At 42.3% G+C, this 25,348-nt stretch overlaps 1 protein-coding gene across 25 annotated transcripts in view; it reads left to right on the top strand.

Annotated features, from left to right (window-relative positions):
- The window catches only part of DLG1 (discs large MAGUK scaffold protein 1), a 296,709-nt gene that overhangs the window by 142,953 nt on the left and 128,408 nt on the right, over positions 1 to 25,348 (top strand). For 6 of the 25 annotated variants that reach the window (XM_056565364.1, XM_056565363.1, XM_056565360.1 and 3 more), the window contains exon 1: positions 8,361 to 8,888. The exons of the other annotated variants lie outside the window; for them this stretch is intronic. In XM_056565364.1, coding sequence (XP_056421339.1) covers positions 8,655 to 8,888 — 234 coding nt within the window. In that variant the 5' untranslated portion in view covers positions 8,361 to 8,654. Of the gene's footprint in view, positions 1 to 8,360; positions 8,889 to 25,348 lie in introns of those variants that run through there. 25 annotated transcript variants of the gene reach the window in all.

Below are 25,348 nucleotides of genomic sequence, written 5' to 3'. Positions count from 1 at the left end.
TCTTGTTTGTAAGGCTCCTTTCACACTACCGTTTTTGCCCAGTAGGTGATGTCCATTAGGAAGATAGCGGGAGAAAAATTTGTGCATGACACTTCTTTTTCTCCTGCTATCTTCCGCCACAATAATGGGAGTTATAATGGACGTTAGAGAAATCCCTTTCATGTGAATGGGATCCTCTTTGCTCGTTATAACTCCCGTTGGACTCTGTTACAATAACTGTTTAACTGGTGCCAGAAAGTTAAACAGATTTGTAAATTAGCAAACTATAAAAACAATGGTGCAGCTCACAATTATACACTGGCTGAGTAAATTACTTCTATTGAAAAAATCTTAATCCTTCCAGTACTTATCAGCTGCTGCATGATCCACAGGAAGTTCTTTTTTTTTTTTTTTTTATTTCCTTTCTGTCTGACCACAGTGCTCTCTGTTGACACCTCTGTCCATTCCAGGAACTGTCCAGAGTAGGAGCAAATCTCCATAGAAAACCTATCCTGCTCTAGACAATTCCTTAAATGGACAGAGGTGTCAGTAGAGAGCACTGTGGTCAGGCAGAAAGGTAATTTAAAAAGAAAAGCTCTTCCTGTGGCGCATACAGCATCTGATAAGTACTGGAAGTACTTTTTTTTTCTTCTTTTTTTCCGGTCCCTGCCTATTGCCCATCTATCCTTAACCCCCTCACTGCCTTTACATTATTTTTTACTATATTAGAAATGCCTTTTTGTCTACCTGGTAGTGTGCTCACTTACCAGGCAGACTTCCCCAGCAGGCGTGACGTCACTTACTCCTGCAGGGGGGCGACTTCTGCACAGTGTACCTCCAGCTGTTTCACCACTACAACTCCCAGCTTGCCCTGACATTTATTGGCTGTCAGGTTATGCTGGCAGTTGTAGTGGGGAAACAACTGGATGCACACTGTGATGAAAACAGTATCTGCATTACGCAGCTGCCGCACATCCCGCTCGCCTGAACCCCGCCGTGCAACCCACTTCCCCTCCCCCCGCCCGAAAAAGACTAAAGTGCAGGGCAGTCCTAGCACAGCACTGCTTAGCAGCAGCAGCGCCTGAAATTCCACCTCACACCGGGAGCCGGGCTGGCGCGCGAGGCCAGGGAGCCTGCGCGCATCCTCTTTGTTCAAAGCGCTCGCTCCCGCCTGTCTGACTGGAGGGAGCGCAGCCTGACTGAATTCGGACCAATGCCCGGCCAGGATCTCATCTGTGACGTCACAAAAGGCTGCAACCGGTCACTAGGAGGGAGACCCCCTAGTGGCCGGATTTCAAAATAAAGTGTTTTAATTACAAAAAAAAATAAAGTATATTCGAAATATGTTGTAGTACATCAGTACTACAACATATGGAAAAAAAAAGTTCATGACCGTGCCCATTTAACTTTCTGGCACCAGCTGATTTAAAAAAAAAAAAAATGTTTGTTTTCTACCGGAGTACCCCTTTAATGGCAGACAAAGTAGGGGGGAAAAAAGCCATTAACGTCCGTTTGTAACCGAGCCTCTTCAGTAGTGTGAAAGAAGCCTACGCTGACACCTGTAGGTGGGCTTCAGCAGCTCAGCCTCCTTGACACTTGGTTGAGGAAAAAAAGGCTATTCCTAATTTTGAAAACCATAAACTACAATCAGCTCTAGGAAAGGAACAGTTTATCTTTTATACCCTAACAGCTATACAATGGTATTTGCAGCATTTAGCTGCAAATAGAGCTGACAGATTCCCTTTTAAGCACACTAAGCTGTTATTGTATCTCCCATGGAGAGATGGGCTGATCGCTTGCTGAGTTATTGTACATCCTGCTTTATACTTCTTACACTCCTATATTCAGCTGTCACTGGCTATTTTCTGAATCATTGAAATACCCTTTAGGCTGCTGACACACACATTAGGTGTGGTGTTTTTTTGGCCGAAAAAAACCCATAAAAAAACTGATCTGAGCAGACTGCATTGCTGCCCCCATAGACAGCATTGCATATCTGGGAGGATCTTTTGGGAGACGAGGATTCTATGGGGACGGCAATGCAGTCCGTGCGGTCATAGTGCCACCGGCTCGATCTCTGGCAGAGTGGAGTGTTGTTTTCTTTGTGGGTTTTAATTCACTACAATTTTTTTTTTTTTTTAAAGGGTACCTCTCATCAAAAAAAAACTTTTGTTATATTATAGATTAATGTATGCAGAATAACTTTACAATTGCACATTATTAAAAATATACTTTTTTCTATTTAATTTTCCACTTTGAAGAAATGACCACTAGGGGTCTCCCTACCAGTCCTGGCAGCAAGCATTTCAGACTCATGCTGGAGTCCTAAACACTACAAGCTGCCAGTCTGCTTTGTTCACAAAGGAGAACACTCAGAGCTGCCAGCCTGCTTTGTTCACAGCCTGTTTGGCTGTGAACAAAGCAGGCTGGCAGCTCTGAGTGTTTAGGACTCCAGCATGAGTCAGAAATGCTTGCTGACAGGACTGATCGGGAAAAATACAATAGAAAGAAGCATATTTTTCATTAACATGCTATTGGAAAGTTATTCCACATTCATTAATCTAAAATATATCAAAAGTTTATTTTATGAGAGGTACCCTTTAACGGTATTTGGTAAGGTTTCCCTACATTTTGCACTTTTCCCTACACTTTGCTTTTACACATGCTCTGATCTGTAGGGTTTTCCTCAGCTAAAATCCACAACATTTTCTGTGGAAATCTTAGTAAATATGTTCTTTTTTTCCGGGTTTTCTCAGTAAAATAGAATTGTCTTTTTTTTTTTTTTTTTTTTTTTTTCCATTCTGTAATTTTGTTTTATATGAATCTTCACTTTCACAAGTTACAAATACAAGTTCACTTGTACTTGTAACTCAATTTTACTTTTCGCAATGCGCCACAATCTGGTGCACAATCCGACAAAACATGTCTGGTTTACAATAGTAAATCAGGGCCAGTGAGTCCACGTAGACTGACCAACCACCATCTTTTAATCTTGGCATGGTAGCCTGGAAGTAGGTTCAGATTCTAGCCTTAGAAAGGGTTAGCCACTCTCATAAAATTGATGGCATACCTTCAGCTGTTTGTAGGGGCTCAGTGGCCGGCATTTACACTTTTTTTTTGTGTGCTGGTGATGTGTGGGAGCACCACATTTATTAACTGGTCACAGCATTTGATACATTTTGTGCAGATACACATTTTCTGAAATTTCTCTCTTCACATCCACCAGAAAGCTACCGTATTTACTTGAGTATAAACCGAACCGAATATAAGCCGAGGCCCCTAATTTCACCCCAAAAACCTAGGGTGGAAAATACATCATCTCCCCGCATATAATCATCCAGACTCCCGTCATTACCCCCCTTTCATCATCACCGCATGTCATCATCCCCCCCTTCATCATCCCCCCCCTTCATCATCCCCCCCTTCATCATCCCCTCCTTCATCATTACCCTGTCATCATCCCCCCTTCATCATCCCCCCTTCATCATCACCACCTGTCATCATCCCCCTGTCATCATCCCACACCCTCCTTCATCATCACCGCCTATCATCCCCCCCTTCATCATCACCGCTTGTCAATGTCTGAACAGTGGTCTTCAACCTGCGGACCTCCAGATGTTTCAAAACTACAACTCCCAGCATGCCCGGACAGCCATCGGCTGTTGTAGTTGTAGTTTTGAAACATCTGGAGGTCCGCAGGTTGAAGACCACTGCGGCCTTCGTCATCATCCAGACCCCCCCCCTTTTAGTTTTGTACTCACCTCCCCTCGGTGGGAAGGAAGGGTGAGCTGGTCCGGGCCATCTGTGCTGCAGGGACCGTCCGGTGGGGAGGGATAGTCGTTCCGGGCAGTCCATCTGTCCATCTTGACGTTGCCTTGACTACGACGCACAGGGACGTTGCTCATGAACGTCCCTGTGCGTTGTCGTCAAGGCAACATCACTATTCCGGGCCCGGGCCCGAAGCGCGGTGAAGATGGACAGCCGGAACGACTATCCCTCCCCACCGGACGGTCCCTGCAGCACAGATGGCCCGGACCAGCTCACCCTAACTTCCCGCTGAGGGGATGTGAGTACAAAACTAAAGGGGGGGAGGTCTGGATGATGACGAAGGCCACAGTGGTCTTCAACCTGCGGACCTCCAGAGGTTTCAAAACTAGTTGTAGTTGTGAAACCTCTGGAGGTCCGCAGGTTGAAGACCACTGAGGGCGGAGAGTTCACTCGAGTATAAGCCGAGGGGGGGGGGTTTCCAGCACGAAGAATCGTGCAGAAAAACTCTGCTTATACTCGAGTATATACGGTAAACTTAAGTATGGGCTGGTGTAGTTTTAGTGTCTTTTCAGTGGCTTTGCGCCTTTTTCACAAAAAGGTGCAGTTCATAAAACCGTTCCATATCATGTGTATTGCCAAAATCAGTGGATTGCAACTCAAAATCAGCAGAAATGTGTAAACCAAAAAGCGCAAATAAACCCTGCTTGCGCCTTTTTTTGCACATTTTCTAGACACATTGTCTAAAGACAATGATAAATGTCGGCCAGTGTGTTCCCCAGCACTAATACCTGCATTGCCATAGTGTTAATAAGAGTACTACAGTGTTGTCCCATTCAAGTGAACTAGGGAATACTGCAGTACCTTACATGGCTGCTACTAATCGCATGGCCCCTTCAAACAGGTGATCAGTGGGAGGGGGGCTGGTGTCTGATCCCTGCTGATCTAATATTAATGGCCTATGCTAAGGAAAAGTTATCAATATAAGAAGGCTGAATAACCCAGTAAGTGTGTGTTTTGTGGACTGTATATCAGTTTACTAGAGTCAGAGTTACACATAGACATTCTGCAGTAGTTATCATTTTAGGAGTACCTTTGGCACAGATTTGCTCTCTTACAGCCAACTTCATAAGCCTTGAAGAAGAATTAACGTTTCTGCTTTCAGGCCTTTTTAAAATTTTAATATATTGGATGTACTGTAAGTGGCACTCAGCTGGTGAGTACCTATTGATCTTAAACATTTCTGCCTTGTCTTGCTGCTGGAGGTGAAGATGTATTAATGATGTATGTTCTATCACTTAGCATCTTATATATTATGGATTGGATATTATTTAATCAAAGGCAGAAGATGAGCATGTGCTTGCTTAAAAGGATACTCCATCTTCTACCTTCATGGCATCTCCACAAATTATACTGAGAGTCCAGTTCATAGCTTCTCACTGGCTGCTCTCTCCATAGAAGTCTGTAATAAAGCATTACACACAGCCGGATCAATTGAGATTGGTGGGAATTATTGGAGCGGCCAAGTGCTGCCATCTCAACATCTGTAGGCACAGGAGCGGGTGGCATCAGCAAATATGTTACTAGACCAGTGTTTCCCAACCAGGGTGCCTCCAGTTGTTGCCAAACTACAACTCCCAGCATGCCCGGACAGCCGCTGGCTGTCCGGGCATGCTGGGGGTTGTAGTTTCGCAACAACTGGAGGCACCCTGGTTGGGAAACACTGTACTAGAGATCGATTTTCCTGATCAGTGAGGAGCCCAATAGTGTCTTGTGTTTATGGAATATCCTCCTTTTGCTCCTTTATTGTGGTATAATATGACTGCTTTTAGAGCTTGAGTAGAGATGAGCGAACTTACAGTAAATTTGATTCGTCACGAATAGAGATGAGCGAACTTACAGTAAATTCGATTCGTCACGAACTTCTCGGCTCGGCAGTTGATGACTTATCCTGCGTAAATTAGTTCAGCCTTCAGGTGCTCCGGTGGGCTGGAAAAGGTGGATACAGTCCTAGGAAAGAGTCTCCTAGGAATGTATCCACCTTTTCCAGCCCACCGGAGCACCTGAAAGCTGAACTAATTTATGCAGGATAAGTCATCAACTGCCGAGCCGAGAAGTTCGTGACAAATCGAATTTACTGTAAGTTCGCTCATCTCTAGTCACAAACTTCTCAGCTCGGCAGTTGATGACTTATCCTGCATAAATTAGTTCAGCCTTCAGGTGCTCTGTGGGCTGGAAAAGGTGGATACAGTCCTAGGAAAGAGTCTCCAGCCACCGGAGCACCTGAAAGCTGAACTAATTAATGCAGGATAAGTCATCAACTGCCGAGCCGAGAAGTTCGTGACAAATCGAATTTACTGTAAGTTCGCTCATCTCTAGTCACAAACTTCTCGGCTCGGCAGTTGATGACTTATCCTGCATAAATTAGTTCAGCCTTCAGGTGCTCTGTGGGCTGGAAAAGGTGGATACAGTCCTAGGAAAGAGTCTCCAGCCACCGGAGCACCTGAAAGCTGAACTAATTTATGCAGGATAAGTCATCAACTGCCGAGCCGAGAAGTTCGTGACAAATCGAATTTACTGTAAGTTCGCTCATCTCTAGTCACAAACTTCTCGGCTCGGCAGTTGATGACTTATCCTGCATAAATTAGTTCAGCCTTCAGGTGCTCCGGTGGCTGGAAAAGGTGGATACTGTCCTAGGAAAGAGTCTCCAGCCACCGGAGCACCTGAAAGCTGAACTAATTTATGCAGGATAAGTTATCAACTGCCGAGCCGAGAAGTTTGTGACGAATCAAATTTACTGTAAGTTCGCTCATCTCTAAGCTTGAGCTTGCAGTTCCTTCCTGATCATATTATCAACCTGTTATATTTAACCCACAAGTCACCCATATATTGAACAGGCTCACTACATTATTCACTCTTTCAGTGCATTTATCTGCTATGGCAGCAAGGCCTTATCCAAGTTAAAGGGGTTGTCTCATCATTGTGAAAGCTCATGTCAAAGAGGTTGTCAGTGATGCGTTGATTATCCTCTGTGCTTCCAGTGGCGTTGTGATACTAAAGTGTCATCATAGCCTATTTAATGCGACGTGATCTAATAGTGATGCGAGTACATAAGCATAAATCTGTAGATCTTATGGATTTGGAAATACAAAAGAGAGTGAACTTGTATATGTAACTTGTGGAAGTGAAGGTTCATATAATAAACTATAATTGTGGTGTAGCAGCGGTACAGGAATACTTGTCCTGCTGTCTCGGGTATTTATTTATTTAATTTTTTAAAGTAAAATCTTTATTCAAGTTTTCAAGATAAACAATCACGAATGCATCATAACATATGGCAAACACAACACTTAATCCGGAAAGAACAAGAGGGAGTGTCTCGGGTATTTGTTTTAGTAGTCTGTATTTCCTTGTATGAATGGACTTTTTAAAGGGGTGCTCCACTGAAAAACTTTTATTTTTTTTTTAATCAACTGGTGATAGAAAGTTAAACAGATTTGTAAATGACTTCTATTTAAAAATTGTAGTCCATCCAGTACTTATCAGCTGCTATATGCTCCACAGGAAGTTATTTTCTTTTTGAATTTCCTTTCTGTCTGACCACAGTGCTCTCTGCTGATACCTCTGTCCATTTTAGGAACTGTCCAGTTTAGGAGCAAATCCCCATAGAAAACCTATCCTGCTCTGGACAGTTCCTAAAATGCACAGAGGTGTCAGTAGAGAGCACTGTGGTCAGACAGAAAGGAAATTCAAAAATAAAAGAACTTCCTGTGGAGCATATAGCAGCTAAGTACTGGAAGGATTACAATTTTTAAATAGAAGTAATTTACAAATGTGTTTAACTTTCTGGCACCAGTATATTTAATTCCCCCCAGTGGAGTACCCCCTTAAGGATAAGTGATACAGTACAGTATGTCATCTGAGATATTGGTGTACATAAACTGGAGGACAGTGTGATTTCAGGGGGCACAGCTGACATTTCACCTACTTGTATAAGCTTCTATAAAGTACATCTCTCTTCATTATCAGAAACACATATATTCTCCCCATCAGAGAAGCGACTGATCCTTGTGATACCTGTGGTTTCTATGTGAAGTGTTGTGGCTACAGATTTCTTTGTCTTGCACTCAATACTGTAGTATTATGTCCACACAAATGTCTTTTAGAATGGATTTCTTCCCATTATTAGCTTCTTATTTCTGAAAGCAGAATGCGTAACAACATAGAACAAAATCAATGCTAATGTAGCCATTCCAGGAATATTATTCATTTCATGCGAGATACCCTAAACCGGACATTTTAGTGGCTGTTTATCTGAGAACACTTAACTAATTGCCAGGGAAGAAAATCAATTAGTCTTTTCTTTCACTGTTTTTGTTCAGGTTCTATGTATTATTTATGTCAACAGTGAGATTGTCATTGGATTTGACTACATGCGGTGATTGAAACTTGGTAATTTGCGATGTAGCCTTTCCCCACCCAGTGCATTAAATCGGGCAGCCCCAGTGGGTCCTTGCATTCGAATGCTCCTAGCATCCTACCTGCTAATCGACCTCACTTCCTGGCTTCAGTCTGCCTAGTTATCAGCGAACGAAAGAAGAGCAGCTTTTGATCCCTGCAGACCTCAGAGCAAGGAAATCATGGGAAGCAGATGCTACTTGGATTGCTGGATTTCCTTTCTTTTTTTACTGCGGCAATGAGCGCTACCTTTTAGACATGTAACAGGTACAGTGTTCTGCATGGCTAGACTCCAAGGGAAAACAATGAGCACAGCAAGGGACCAGGATTTTTGCTTTCTGATCTGGATGTGATGCTGCCGTAATTCTATCTGCAGTTCTTGCTGATCCTTCACCACTCGGCAGCTGGTAGAAGAGTAAGTCTGCCTGGCAACCACCTGCAGAGCTGCAGAGATGAATTACATTTTCGGAAACAACACACTCCTTTACTCCCGCGCCAATCGAGGTGGCAATACTAGCTCCAGTCATAGCTCAGTAGGCCCAAAACAGAAGCCGTGGGCAAAGAAGGGCTCTACAGAAGAGCTCAGAGCTGAACCAGAACCTTCTCGATGGCAACAGATAGTGGCTTTTTTTACTCGCAGGCACAGCTTTATTGACTGCATCTCAGTAGCTGCCAGCTCCGCCCAGGTAACTTGCCACTTGTTGTAATTACTATTATATCTGTAAAGGGTTTTTTCAAAATGTCACAATTAGCGATTTGGGTAAGATGTATATTTTTGAATGAGAATGAAATGTTAATTTGAGGGCATGTGAAATAAATAAATCTATAGATGTTTTGCTCTGTTGTTGATGCACCTGTTTGTGCTGCATTGGGCATAGGATTAAATGAAAAGCTCCTAAATGGACTGTGCTCTCCCATTTACTCTGCAGCATGACATGTAGTTTAATGGCTGTCAATGCTTCTTTTGGTGGGTGTCCAAAGAACTCGATCGTCCTGATGTATTGTAAATGGGGAAACTGAAGTATTTAGTGTGGGCAGCGTCCAACTTCATTAATAAAGATTACAGTTAAAGTTTAATTAATGGAATTGCGGATTAAAAACTTCCTGTTGGAAAACTGTTTAAACAATGTATCGCTCATCTCCTGTGTGTATAAATGTATATACCGTATGTGATTGCGTATACACACTTTCTCACACACTCTTTAACCCTCTGCTCGGTGTAGAGCTTCTTAAAGCTTCCCAGCAGGATTCACAGCAAGGAACTGAAACTGATGTCATAGAGCATTGTTTTCCAACCAGGGTGCCTCCAGCTGTTGCAAAACTACAACTCCCAGCATTCCCGGACAGCCAATCGCTGTCCGGGAATTCTGGGAGTTGTAGTGTTGCAACAGCTGAAGGTACCCTGGTTGGAGAACACAGTCCTATAGAATCAATCAGACAAAATAAGGAGGGGCCAGCAGAAACCGTCGCAAATTCTACCTATAAATTGTTATGTCATGTATGCTCGAAATTCCTTTTCTAGCAGCGGTAACACTTTTTATTCCTAGAATGGGCCATTATTGTTTAGGCCAACTTGATATGCACTACTTTGTTCTAGTTACATCCTTGCATGCATGGCACAGCAAACCGTAAAATGTTGCTGTTCACACAGTGCAACATTCACATTTTTTACATTAGGCAGTCTTACTGCTGTATACGTTCTTGTACATTAGGCAGTCTTACTGCTGTATACGTTCTTGTATACCATATGTATGTTTTTCCTAATTTTACAGAAAAGAAAAATAAACTCAACATGACATTTTAATGTCTCGTCCAAATATTCAGATACAAAACTGTTTAAAAGAGAAAGTAATACTCTCTTGTAATAGTAGCCCTCAGATTTGAATGAAAGGCCTCTGAATACATAGAAGCTGTGTAGCAGTTTAAGTTACATTTATTTATTGATGGAAAGTAAATGGGTTTTTGTTTGATATTCTGGCTGGACACTGGAAGAGCGTGTAGGAAGAACATCCTGTTACTCTACCTCCAGGACCCTACCTGAGTTTTGTTCATAGCCAGACAATAAGTTCATAGAAATTGTTTGCAGGTTTCCTTCCCATTAAAGAACTTTTATGGAACCGAGCATGTTGCCCCAGCTCTTTCCTTTTTATGTAATAGAATCAGCTGAGCAAAGTTTCTTCAAGAAATGAAAACGACAATGGACGTAAATGCACATCATGGTGCCATGGTACTTAACGCACCATGACGTACATTTACGCTCCGCCATGACCGCGAGCACCTGGCCAGTGTTCGCGTCATGCGTGGCAGGTCCCGGCTGCTATCAACAGCCAGGGACCCACCGATAATGGCGGACGTCCGTGATCGCGTGGATGTCTGTCATTAACCCCCTCAGATGCCGTGATCAATTCAAATCACGGCATCTGCGGCAGTGTGGTACTTTAAATGGATGATCGGATCGCCTGCAGCGCTGCCGCGGGGATCCGATCTTCCATAATGGCGAACGGAGGTCCCCTCACCTGCCTCCGTCCGTCTACAGGGGTCTTCTACTCTGGTCTGAGAGCAGACCAGAGCAGAAGATCACCGATAATACTGGTCAGTGCTATGCCCTATGCATAGCACTGAACAGTATTAGGAATCAAATGATTGCTATGAATAGTCCCCTATGGGGACTATTAAAGTGTAAAAGAAAAAAAAATTAAGTAAAAAAATTGGAAAAATCCCCTCCTCCAATAAAAATGTAAATAATTAGTTTTTCCCATTTTACCTCCAAAAAAGCGTAAAAAAATTTATAAACATATATCGCCGCATGCATAAAAGTCTGAGCTATCAAAATATTTTGTTAATTATCCCGTATGGTGAACGGGGTAAACATAAAAAAAAAAAAAAAAAAAAAAAGTAACTTAGACATCTGTTTAACTTTCTGGCTCCAGTTGATAAAAAAAAAAAAAAAAAATTCCACCGGAGTACCCCTGTAATGACACAGGATGTAAATATACGTCCTGGTGCGGTGGTACTTAACATGCCAGGACATTTATGTCCTGTATATGACCGGAGCGACGTGTAAAAAAAAAAATATATATATATAAATAAATAAAAATTTTACATTTCTGTTTTTGTATTCCCCAAAAAATGTATTAAAAGTTTTACATATGCAAATGTGGTATGGAAAAAAAGTACTGATCACAGCGCAAAAAATGAGCCCTCATATGGAAAAATGAAAAAGTTATAGGTCCGCAAAATAGAGGGATTTTAAACGCACTAAATTGGTTAAAAAGTTAACAAATTTTTTTTTAAGTGGTACAATAATAGAAAAGTATGTAATCATGAGTATCATTTTAATCATATTGATCCACAGACTAAACAAAACATGTCTATTTTACCGTAGAGTACAGCATGTATACGAAACCTTCCAAAATTAGCAAAATTGCAGTTTTCTTATCAATTTCCCCACACATAGTATTTCTTTGGTTGTGCCATACATTGTAACTCTGCATGGCTGCCTGTGTTCTGCTTTGTATCCAAAGTGAGCTTACAGGATGGGATATACCTGTATACAGCTCATTGTATTCACATTATACATCTTCCATGGACGTCATGTGCAGCGTGTATCCTCCAGGAGGTAATCATTCTGGTCATCAGCTTGATCACCATGTTGATGTTTATATAGACCAATGTATTAAACAATCTGAAATGTATATGGAATATAGTACAAATACATTTCCGAATTATAAATCATTTCTTGTGTTTACATATCCAGATAATGACCCTTCTACAGAAATGAATGGAAATAAGAGTAGCATCATTTTTAGGTCCATTCACTACTTGACTTATGGGATTTGTTTAGTGGACTATTAGCCATAATCCTACTTTACCACATGCTGTTCTGATTATGGTTTACAGTCTACATTTTGAATTAAGGCCTTAGTAATAGTTTACTAATATATATATATATCTAATCGAAGGCTCTGTTCACATCCGTAGTATCTGTAGACTTCCAACAATTAGGTGTATGCAGCTCACGTCATGTACAGTGTAGCACCCTAGAACTTCAAGTATGATGCATCATTGCCACACTGGACCTTTGTTTTCTTGAACGTTTAATTCTCAGAAGACAGACCATACCACATGGTAAGACAGGATGTGACACGTTTCATGTGTAGTTTAAACTTACATTCAAAACCCATCACTTTCTGTTTTCTAGTGTAATGTAGTGTGTTTTCTGAGAAATAAACCTTTTAAGTTGCTGCAACAGTGACAAGCTGGACCTTCATCTTTTTTTTTAATACACTTCCAGCATACCACACACACCACCACCACCCCCCAACCACCACCCCCCAACCACCACCCACAACAACCTCCTCCTATGAAAGTGTAGTTTCCTGAACCTCACTATACAGAGAGAAGAGTGAACAAAAGGGAGCCTATTGGCAACATATACAGTATCTACAATGTTACTTCTGTCCTGTAAAAAGGATGTGCTAGAGGTCAAGTTTATGAATAAGTATATGATTTTCAGATATGATGATTTCCAAATAAAATTAGTTTTTTTTTTCCCCATTGTGTAAGCAGAATAGAGGGGTATACAGCCCACTGCTATATCATATAGAGAAATAGCTTTATACAGCTTGTTAGCTCTGAAACCCTGGAAAAATTCCTAAATAATTTCGTGCCATCTATTAAACAGAGGTCTGTGTGCCGTCCTACCCCACAACACGCAGTTTGGCCATTTAAATAAGACCCCCCCCCCCCCCCCAAATATATTGCAACCATTATTCCCACCTCCTTCATTGTAGTCACAGCAGTGTCTCCATTTATTAACCCCTTAAAGGGGTACTCCACCCCTAGACATCTTATCCCCTATCCAAAGGATAGGGAATAAGATGTCAGATCGCCGCGGTCCCGCTGCTGGGGAGCCCCGGGATCCCCCCTGCCCCACCGTGCTATCATTACAGCACAGAGCGAGTTCGCTCTGCACGTAATGATGGGCAATACAGGGGCCGGAGCATCGTTATGTCACGGCTCCGCCCCTTTTGATATCACGGCCCGCCCCTTTCAATACAAGTCTATGGGAGGGGGCGTGGCGGTCGTCACGCCCCTTCCAATAGACTTGCATTCAGCGGACGGGCCGTGATGTCACGAGGGGCGGAGCCATGACGTCACCCTGCTCCGTCCCCTGTATCGCCCATCATTACGGGCACATCTGACCACTGTCACTTTAAGCATTAATAACTCTGGGATGCTTTTACCTTTCATTCTGATTCCTAGATAGTTTTTTTGTGACACATTCTACTTTATGATTTTGTCGATACTTGCATAATTTCTTGGTGAAAAATTCCAAAATTTGATGAAAAAATTTAACATTTAGCATTTTTTGTTTTTACTTTGAAGCTCTCTGCTTATAAGGAAAATGAATATTCCAAATAAATGATATACTGATTCACATATACAATATGTCTACTTTATGTTTCCATCATAAAGTTGACATGTTTTTACTTTTGGAAGACATCAGAGGGCTTCAAAGTATATAGTGTCTGTCTAAGTGCTCTCTGATGACTCCTGTCTCGGGAAACTGGGCGTTTCCCGGGAGAGGTGTCATCAGAGAGCACTTAGACAAAAAAGAACAACCTTAACTTCAGAAGTTCATAAGTACTGAAAGGATTAAGATTTTTTAATAGAAGTAATTTACAAATCTGTTTAACTTTCTGGAGCCAGTTGATATATAAAACAGTTTTTGCCTGGAATACCCCACAGGTGTTTCACGTCTTTTTGTTAGTTGAATGTGTAAATAATTTTTTTTTTTTCACTGAAATGCTAGTTTTCCCCAAAATTTTTACAAGGAGTAATAGGAGAAAATGCCCCCCAAAATTTGTAACCCCGTCTCTTCTGAGTATGGAATACCTCATGTATGGACGTCAAGTGCTCTGCTGGTGCACTGCAATGCTCTGAAGAGAAGGTGTCACATTTGGCTTTTGCAAAGCAAATTTTGCTGAAATGGGTTTTGGGGGGCATGTCCCATTTAGGAAGCCCCTATGGTGCCAGGACAGCAAAAAAAAAACCACATGGCATACTATTTTGGAAACAACACCCCTCAAGGAACATAACAAGGGGGGGTACTGTGAGCCTTAATACCCCACAGGTGTTTGTCAACGTTTCGTTAAAGTTGGATGTGTAAATGATTTTTTTCAACTAAAATGCTGGTTTCCCCCAAATTTTACATTTTTACAAGGGGTAATAGGAGGAAATGCCCCCAAAATTTGTAACACCATCTCTTCCTATTATGGAAATACCCCATGTGTGGACGTCAATTGCACTGTGGGCGCACTACAATGCTCAGAAGAGAAGGAGTCACATTTGCAAACTACACCCCTCAAGGCACGTAACAAGGGGTACAGTGAGTCTTAACACCCCACAGGTGTTTGATAAATGTTCATTTAGTGGGATGTGAAAAGGAAAAATTTGATTTTTTTTACACTAAAATGCTGGGGTTACCCCAAAAAAGTGGTATTTTGAGAAAATGTTATTGTAAATTTATAAATTCATTTCTTTAGAGTAAGCACATACCTCATATCTGGGTGTAAACAGCGTGCACACTGGTCTCAGAGGTGCAGGAGATCAGTCAGGGTCCTTGAGCTTTGCATTGCTGCCTATGGAGCCAGAACAGTGGGACCCCCCCTCAAGGGGCATTACATGGGGTAAATAACTGGGGTACACTAACTAAAATGGGGTGCAGTGGGACATAAAATTATAAAACAGGTTATGTTCCCAGAATGATGACCCAGAGCATAGCCAAAACTAAAAAATATGCCCACCCCAAACCCTATGCTCTGAATCATCTTTCTGGGAATGTGATGTGTTTGGCCGTCCCTAACCTGTTGCCTCAAATGCGCACACCGCTCAGGTGGAGAGAGAGCACTGCACATTTGAGGCAACATAAAAAGTCCCCAATGATAGTGACTCAGTGACTCATGACCCATTTTTGGAAAAAAAATACCCCCAGAAGTCTTATCAGGTTTTTTTTTATTTTATTTTTTATGAAAAAAAGTTTTTGGGCAATTTAGTGGTTTTATGGGGTTAAAACTTGGAATGTACTCTGGACTTGGTACATTTGGAGTCAAATTATGGGAAATTAAAATGAATAGGGAAAATGTAGTACTGTATGGAAGTGTGATACTCCCTGAAGCAGTTTTTAAGCAGAGGCCTGGATGATCGGGGCAAGTGTCACATTGATTGGTGTTGTCCTTCCGTATCCCTCTCTTGTAACACACTCTGCATTTTTTCTGGGCTCGTCCCTTCTTTCCAGTGTGTGGGACCTCACCTGGAAAGTGTTGGCCTGGGATGATCCTGGCACCTATAACTTCAGTTCCTTGGGAAGTCCGGCCTACTCTTTCCCGGTCGCCAAAGATCAGGACCTTTAGGAACTGGAACTGGAGGAATGTCACTGTGTTGCCAGCGTGCTGGAACAGTACAAAAGAGTTGTACCAGGTAGACCACAACTTTTTTGTACCATACCCGTGTTTTCCGCATGGCCATGTATGGCTTGAGGACTTTATCTGAAAGATCAAATCTCCCCATATACTGATTGTAGCCCAGAATACAATCAGGCTTGTGGACCGGTGTTGTGGTACCTCGCACAGGGACAGGTGAGCTGCCGTTACCATGAATTGTGGTCAGCATAAGGACATCCCTCTTATCCTTATACCTGACCAGCAACAGGTTTTCATGGGTAAGGGCATTGTACTCACCCTTGGGCATAGTTGTCTGGATCAGATTTAGGGTGCATTCACACCACGTTTTTGCAATACAATTCCTGTATCAGGTTTTTGAGGAAAAACGGATTCCTCAAAACCTGACTAAACTGTGTCAAAACGTGTGTACAAATTTTAACCCCTATACTGTTAAAAACTGTATACGGTTTGAAAACTGACATCCGGTTGCATCCGTTTTTTAAGAAAAAAACATATACGTTTTTAACTTTTCACTCCATTTTGAATAAAGTTTTACTTGTTTGATTGAAATTCCAAGAAAAAAAAACTGTGCAAAGTCAAAAACCGTATGGTGAAAACCGGATGGAACTGTATGCACATACAGTTCTCTACGGTTCCCATTGACTCCCATGTTAAAAAAACGTTTTCCAATACGGTTTTCACATAGAAAACGTATACGGGAACTGTATTGCAAAAATGTGGTGTGAATGCACCCTTAGTGGGAGGCCTCTCTAGTTTTTCCGCACGGTCCCACAAGCGGATGTGGATCTGGCGGCAAGGGATGTGAACAGAGGGATGCTGGTATAAAAGTTGTCCACACACACGTGGTAACCCTTATCCAGCAATGGGTGCACAAGGTCCCAAATGATTTTCCCGCTAACACCGAGTGTCTGAACATTCAGGGGGTTCAATACGGGAATCTCGTCCCTCATATACTCTAAATTTGTAAGTGTACCCGGAGGTACACTCACAAAGATTGTAGAGCTTCACGCCATACCGCGCCTGCTTCGAGGGAATATACAGGCGGAATACGAGTCTCCCCTTAAAACTGATAAGAGGCTCATCTACCGAGAGCTCCCTGAGCGGTACGTAGGCCTCCAAAAATTTGGCCCCAAAGTGATCGATGACCGGCCTCACTTTGTAAAGCCGGTCATAGGCGGGATCACTTCGGGGTGGACATGCAGCATTATCTGCATAATGGAAGCATTTCCGAATAGCCTCGAACCGCTTCTATGTCATGACCATACTGTAAAGCGGGGTCTTGTATAGGATGTCCCCGCTCCAGTACTGTCTGACACTTTTTGACCAGGCCCATATGCAGGAAGAGGCCCCAAAAATGTCCTCATTTCTGCTGCATCAATTCGCTCGCGCGCGTGTGTGTGTGTGTGTGTGTGTGTGTGTGTGCGTGTGCGTGCGTGTGTGTGTGTGCGTGCGTGTGTGTGTGTGCGTGTGTGTGTGTGTGTGTTTGGGGGGGGGGGGGGGAGTTGAGGAGGAGGGTTCGTATGTACTGTGTGTTTGGTGTAACTTTATGTATAACGGTGTGTGATTGAAACTCACACACCGTTATATAGGGGGGAAGCGCTGAGGCCCAAAAACAAATGGGGTAAAATCCCTTAAAGAGCACCTATTCTCAACTAAACTTTCCCTAATCCCCCTCCCCATCTGTCCCTGTCTCTAAATCTATCTATCCTAGCGTTCATTTTAATTCTAAACCCCATAAAAATACCTTTTTATGTTCATCTTCGGTAGCTCAGATAGGAGCGTCTGAGAAGGGAGGAAGTGGGCGGGGCCCGGCTGGCGCGACGTCATGAGGCCTTGCCGGGCCGCTTCCGCCCTTTTTCCTGTATGCAGGCGGAGTGCAGGGCAGGGACGGTGTGAGGTGGAATTTTGCATGTTTGCATGGGTCGCAAAATTCCACCTCACACCGGCTCTCCTTGTCAGTGGGAGTAGCCTGACGACGACGCTGGCCGGCAGAGTCAGGAGCGCGCCTGGCAGGGATGCGCGCACAGCGCTCACTCCTGCCTGTCTGACAGGCGGGAGCTGCACTGAGTATCAGATTTCGGACTCTGTCGCCAGGCCGGCGTGAGTCCGAAATCACCAAAAAAGGGACTCCTAGGGAGACCCCTAGTGGTCAAAAGTTTAAACACCAAAAACACATAAAAGAATCATTTTTTTTAATAGAACCCTATTAGAAAAGTGTTCAATATATTATAAACTATAAAATATAAAAATATTTTTTGATGAGAGGTACTCTTTAAGTACCAGGGTCCCATGACGTACCGGTATGACATGGGTCCTGAACAGGTTAAAGGAACAGCACTAGTTTCAGGGGTCAAGTCCTGGAAAAAAGTGTGAGAACTCACCCAAGATTTCTAGAGGGGTACTTCGGTGGGAAATCAATTTTATTTATTTATTTTTTTATCAACTGGTGCCAGAAAGTTAAACAGATTTGTAAATTACTTCTATTTATTTAAAAATCTTAACCGTCCCAGTACTTATCAGCTGCTGTATGCTCCAGAGGAGGTTCTTTTCTTGTCTCTGCTGACACCTCTGTCCATGTCAAGAACGGTCCAGAGCAGGAGCAAATCCCCATAGCAAACCTCCCCTGCTCTGGACAGTTCCTGACATGGACAGAGGTGTCAGCAGAGAGCACTGTGGTCAGACAGAAAAGAAATTCAAAAAGTTGAATGAGTACTGGAAGGATTAGGATTTTTAAATAGAAGTAATTTACAAATCTGTTAAACTTTCTGGTACCAGTTGCTTAAAAAAAAAATAATTGTTTACCACCGAAGTACTGGTCCTGAAGGACTCCTGCTAATGGGAACAGTGTTCTTGCTGTGGAAAAAGAGCAGGGACTTCATTCCCATGCGTCCCTGCAGGACTTGAGCCCTAACTTACATCTTTCAATGTCTCTTTTCCCCTACAGACTTGTCTCCATTCTAAAGCATACTGCCATACTGCTGGCAGCTAGCTTCATATAAGTGGCTGGTTGCTGCATATAAGTGGCTGGTTGCTGCATATAAGTGGCTGGTTGCTGCATATAAGTGGCTGGTTGCTGCATATAAGTGGCTGGTTGCTGCATATAAGTGGCTGGTTGCTGCATACAAGTGGCTGGTTGCTGCATACAAGTGGCTGGTTGCTGCATACAAGTGGCTGGTTGCTGCATACAAGTGGCTGGTTGCTGCATACAAGTGGCTGGTTGCTGCATACAAGTGGCTGGTTGCTGCATACAAGTGGCTGGTTGCTGCATACAAGTGGCTGGTTGCTGCATACAAGTGGCTGGTTGCTGCATACAAGTGGCTGGTTGCTGCATACAAGTGGCTGGTTGCTGCATACAAGTGGCTGGTTGCTGCATACAAGTGGCTGGTTGCTGCATACAAGTGGCTGGTTGCTGCATACAAGTGGCTGGTTGCTGCATACAAGTGGCTGGTTGCTGCATACAAGTGGCTGGTTGCTGCATACAAGTGGCTGGTTGCTGCATACAAGTGGCTGGTTGCTGCATACAAGTGGCTGGTTGCTGCATACAAGTGGCTGGTTGCTGCATACAAGTGGCTGGTTGCTGCATACAAGTGGCTGGTTGCTGCATACAAGTGGCTGGTTGCTGCATACAAGTGGCTGGTTGCTGCATACAAGTGGCTGGTTGCTGCATACAAGTGGCTGGTTGCTGCATACAAGTGGCTGGTTGCTGCATACAAGTGGCTGGTTGCTGCATACAAGTGGCTGGTTGCTGCATACAAGTGGCTGGTTGCTGCATACAAGTGGCTGGTTGCTGCATACAAGTGGCTGGTTGCTGCATACAAGTGGCTGGTTGCTGCATACAAGTGGCTGGTTGCTGCATACAAGTGGCTGGTTGCTGCATACAAGTGGCTGGTTGCTGCATACAAGTGGCTGGTTGCTGCATACAAGTGGCTGGTTGGTGCATACAAGTGGCTGGTTGGTGCATACAAGTGGCTGGTTGGTGCATACAAGTGGCTGGTTGGTGCATACAAGTGGCTGGTTGGTGCATACAAGTGGCTGGTTGGTGCATACAAGTGGCTGGTTGCTGCATACAAGTGGCTGGTTGCTGCATACAAGTGGCTGGTTGCTGCATACAAGTGGCTGGTTGCTGCATATAGCTTACATGGGCGATCATAGTTTTCTTTTCTTTATGACATATGTCTTATTCTGCTGGACAAGTAAAAGTTGTATTTTACATTTTCTTGTCTGATGAAATGAGGTTTGTTGTACATGAATGGAAAGTAGAAATTCCTAGGGAATGAGCCCTATTGAAGATGAATGCAGGAGGAGGACACCGTGCTGTCCGCTGTGGGCTCTATTTACTTAGCAGAAGTGGTGTGTAATCGCCTCTGTTAGTAGAAAGGTGGAAATTGTTGGTGACCATCAGGCTTCATGAAAGATGGACTTTTAGAGCAGTGTTTTCCAAGCTAACTACAACTCCCAGCATGCCTGAACAGCATTTGGCTGTAGTTTTGCAAAAGCTGGAGACATGCTGTCTGAGGGATAATATTTTTCATATTTGTAGCTTTCCATGCTTTTTCATTTTATTGAGTTAAACAGGCTTGGAAAGCATACACATGATGCTATTGGCTTATTCACTATAAGGCTTACCATTAGAGATTTTACAGTCATGAAAAATGTCAGTTCTCCATATGTTAAGATATTAACCTTAACCTATAGAAGGCTCAGTTTGTGTGTACGTCTGTGTCCTTTGGAGTATCCACGACACAATACACTGCGATTACTTGAGTTTTTTGCTAATGCTATAACCTTGTCATGGAAGCAAGTCTCCGAAGACTGCTTCTCATGTTGCCATGGTGTCACTATGGATAAAATTATCTGAGTTGGTAGATACTGTCACAGACGGCTTGTCAGTTCATTGGATGTGCAGTTGCAGATTTTTATTTTTCTTCTTAAAGGAAAACCGTCATGAAGTCTGTTGATGGCTTTGTAAGGCTGCATTCACATTCTCGTTTTTGCTATACGGTTCCCGTGTCAGTTTTTTTCGTTAAAAGAAAAAAGTATGACTCAAAACCGGACCGAACCATATACAACTGTGTACACCGTATATATACCTCTGCATGGTTTTAAACTGTATACGGTTTGAAAACGGATGTCCGGTTTAATACGTTTTTTGAGAAAAAAAAACGGATACGGTTGTATGTTTGTCCTTAAATAAATAAGGTTATTCTTGTTCTATTTGTGTGAAGAACTTTCGGCGTGCACTGTGCATGTGCAAACTGCAAAACCGTATTGTGCAAACCGGATGACCCGGATAACCCATTGACCACCATTTTAAATAAAAACGTATATGGGTTGTATCCGTTTTTTCACCTGGACATAAAACCGTAGTAGACTACGGTTTTGTGTACGGGGGGAAAAAAACGGATAAAACTGTAAATGGTGCAAAACGTACGCAACCGGATGCTACGTTTGGCATACGGTTTTCAATGAAATCTGTATACATACCGTTTGCAATACGGTTCCATACGGTTTTTACACTGAAACCGGATACGGGAACCGTATTGCAAAAACGAGATGTGAATGCAGCCTAAGCCTACTGCTTAGAAAATGTGTAGTTAAGTCTCTTAAAGGGGTACTGCGGTGCAGGAAAATGTATCCCCATCTGAAGGTGTCTGATCACAGGGGAGTCTGACTGCTGGGACACCCCGTTATCTCCTGCCCAGCAATCCTTCCTCAAGCATGGAACGATCTCCCCTCCATGCAGGGAGACTGTCGACCCTCGCACAAGGCGGTGGTCAAAATGTCCACTCACTATATATCTATGGGAAATCCGGAGAAACATGGACATTGTATCTTTGGCTCTCTCATAGAGTTGCATGGATTGAGCATGTAAGCTACCAGATTTCCCGCCATCAGACACTTATCCTCTATCCTTTGGATAGGGAATAAATTGTCTAGTACCACAGTATTCCTTTAATGGTTTTGTTTGATAATGCTTCCCTATGTTATGTCCATAAAGTCAGTTTAGGGTTAATTTTTACGTACCTACAGTCAGATTCTATGTTCCAAGCAATGTATGGTGCCAATTTTTATTAGGGTTTCTTACTCATTGACACTTGGCTCTTGTAGGACTAGAGCCATGAGTTTTACATATGGGTGTCTGCATAGGTTTTGCACAGTTTGTGTAGGCAGCTGCTGCCAAGACAAATAAAATCACAGTGTGCATTAAAAAGGGTATAAGATGTACACAACAAAGTGTTACTGCTGTGTCTACGAATAAGCACGTTCTGTGCGAAACGCGTCAGACGCTTCTGCTTCTATGTGTCTATCCTATCTGCTGGATTAATAAAGAATACTTCTTTTATTGCATCCCGGGAGCTGGACGACTTCTTTGTTCACTAAAGTGTTACTGCTGTACAAATCACTAGTTAGGCCACATGTGGAATACTGTGTACAGAACTGGGCACCAGTGTACAAGAAAGATATATAGTGGAGCTGCGGAGCATTTAAAGATGGGCTACCAGAGTAATAAGTGGAATAGGTGGACTACAGTACCCAGATAGGTTATCAAAATTAGGGTTATTTAAGATATAACACTGCTTAAAGGCATCAAATATCCCTGTATAAATAAATCAGGAAGCAGTACAGAGATCTTTCCCATGACCTATTTATACCTAGTACTGTATCAAAGAAGCATCCTCTACATCTGGAGGAAAGAAGGTTTCTTCCCCAGCACAGACGGGGGTTCTTTACTGTAAGAGCAGTGAAAGTATTCAACTCTCTTCCAGAGGAAGTGGTCATGGCAAACTCAATAAAATAATTCAAATGAGGCTTGGAGTAATGAGTATTGTTGGGAAAATTATATTTTGATATCTAGGTTTCCTGTGTATGTATATATATGTATATATATATATATATATATATATATATATATATATATATAATGTGTGTGTGTGTGTGTGTATATATATATATATATATATATATATATATATATATATATATATATATATATATATATATACTATATATATATATATATAATGTGTGTATGTGTATATATATATATATATATATATATAATGTCTAACTAAAGATGGCGTCGGCTGTTTTTCTCCTAGCTTCAGTTTACTTTGTTCTTGGTTCCGGTCAGAGCCCATTGATGCTTGAAACTACGCTACTGACCTTGGGTAGTAGAATAATGAGCCTTTGTAGAATGAGTTTTTGCTACATTAGGAAAGACTTGTAAAAAGGGGGCACTGTGATTGGCAATAAAGCTACTCGTGCACTATGAGCCACCAGTGTGCCTTAGCCTATCAGCTCACACTCAGTGTTTCTATATAAGAAGCTGTAACCTAACTTTGGGTATGATTTTCTTCTGCGGATCTGTTTCTCTGCATGTAAGAGATCATCCACCTGTATCGATACATGTGCAATAAATCTGTCTACTAATCAACATGGCTGGAGTTGACTGATCACAGGAAGAAATAGATCCTAAAAAGTATAAGGTTATAATCTTATATAAGGTTATAGGAGAGATTTATCAAAATCTGTCCAGAGCAAAAGTTGCTGAGTTGCCCATAGCAACCAATCAGCTAGCTTTCATTTTTTTGAAAAGGCCTCTGAAATATGAAAGAAGCGATCTGATTGGTTGCTATGGGCAACTCATCAACTTTTGCTCTGGACAGGTTTTGATCTCCCCCATAGGTTCTGGAGGTGGGATGTTCATCCAGGCATATATTCTGATTGCCAGACGTGGTGTCTGGAAAGAATTTTTAACCCCAAAAAAGGAAAATTTGCTTCCACCTCATGGGCTTTTATTTTTTTTTAATTTTTTTTAGCTTTGCAACCTATGTAACTCTGTCAAATATACTAGGCTTAAATAGATTCCCATTTAACTGGCCCGAGGGTTCGCTTTGGTGCCTTTTTAGATGCAAAATTAAGGCATTCACTGCTAATGAATATTGCTGCAGAATGTAATGGTGCTTTATAAATAATGTACATTGACCTCTACAGTCTTTGGTATAAAGTCCTGTTTATACCCGCCCCCTCAATACAAGTCTATGTCAGGGGGTGTGGCGGCCATCACGCCCGCTCCCATAAACTTGCATTAAGGGGACGGCACAGGGGGCCAGTTCACCTGTACTAAACCCAATGCACTGTTTCCTCTTATGGACACAGGGCTTGCCTCAATACTGATCGTGCCATCTGAAGTACTAGGGGGGCATACAGAGAATCGGACTACCAGTGACAGTGGGGTCCGATGAGTCAAAATGGCAGACCATAGAAGGAGATTGCAGATTATTTTGATCAGTGCTATGCTTAAGCAAATCACTGAACAGTTTGATCAAACTCTATTTCCAACTGTAAATAATATTTTGGTTGTGCCATACATTTTATGGTAAAAAGAAAGGGGTGATTTATTATTTTTTTTTTTTTCTCAGTGTTTTTGCATTCTTGTTTTTTTGTTCTATTTACTGAAATACTTTATATTTTCCATAATGGAATGATTAAAAGTCATTTTGAAATGGCTCTCACTAGTGATCATCACTGTTGTCTTGTTTTGCCTGCTTGCTGGGAGGTGGTCAATTGATCCTGCTCTTCCTCCCCCACAACAGCTTCATATTGCCTTTTGTAGCCCTCCCTGTTGACTGAGCACTTATGTGAACCACCTATTGAGGATGCTCAACAGTGCATGCACTGTGTGGGAAGGAACTCTCCAAAAACAAAAGGAAGAAAGCTGTAATAAAGCGTAGTCTCATTGAGACTACTATTGAATTGGAAGTGGGGTGAGGTCTGTGCCAATAAACACTGTTTTGAAACCTTCTACAGTGCAGAGCTATATTTCCTTGTCAAGTTGTCTGGAGTGGACACTAAAAAAAAAGAATTTTATTTATTTTTTAATCATCCACAACGTATACTGGAGTATTGTTCTGTATTATTGGATGTCATCACATAATATCCAGTATTTATATTCCATTAAAACTTTGAAATGGACCTCTGTACAGTCAAACCTGGTAGGTAGATAGAAGGATCTGTTTGTGTTCACTTCCAGATCAGCTTTTTGGCATGAGAAACTGGCTCATTGATTTCTGTCTGGCTTGTAATTATGTCTGCTACTGTCCTTAAAGCCAGTGTTTAAAAACACTCTCTAACAGCCGGATCTGGCTTCCTATTGCACTGAGCATATGTGCTTCACATTTTAAAGCCAACTCCTTCCATATGTCACAAATGCAAAGCCTGATGAACGCTATACAAGCTGGGGTTTAGGATGTGTCTAACGCTGCTGGTTTTTCACATAAACCACCCTGCCCCTTTTTCTTTCAGAGGATTTTCCAACCTAATGAAGGTACTTTTTAGAGGAGGAAAATAAAAAAAAATTCCAAAGCAATGTTTTATTGACTTGATGCTTTCCCTTTGTTCGTAATTCACACGCTAAATGGCTATATCAAAATCCACAGTTCTCAACTTGACAACAGTCAGCAAATACTGCAGATCTGTCATCCTAATGTGTGACCCTTTTTTGAGCTATAAGGGCACATTCACATGTGGCACATATGCTGCAGATTTTGACTTCCCTATTGAAGTTAATTTGGGAACTCTAAAACAAACCTGCAGAAAAGAAGAAAGCCACAACCCCTAGGGCAGTGTTTCCCAACCAGGTGCCTCCAGCTTATGCAAAACTACACTCCAGATTGGCT

The sequence above is a fragment of the Hyla sarda genome, chromosome 3 (genome assembly GCF_029499605.1).
Source record: "Hyla sarda isolate aHylSar1 chromosome 3, aHylSar1.hap1, whole genome shotgun sequence".
In the NCBI taxonomy this organism is placed as follows: domain Eukaryota; kingdom Metazoa; phylum Chordata; class Amphibia; order Anura; family Hylidae; genus Hyla; species Hyla sarda.
This window is presented reverse-complemented; position numbering and strand designations above follow the sequence as displayed.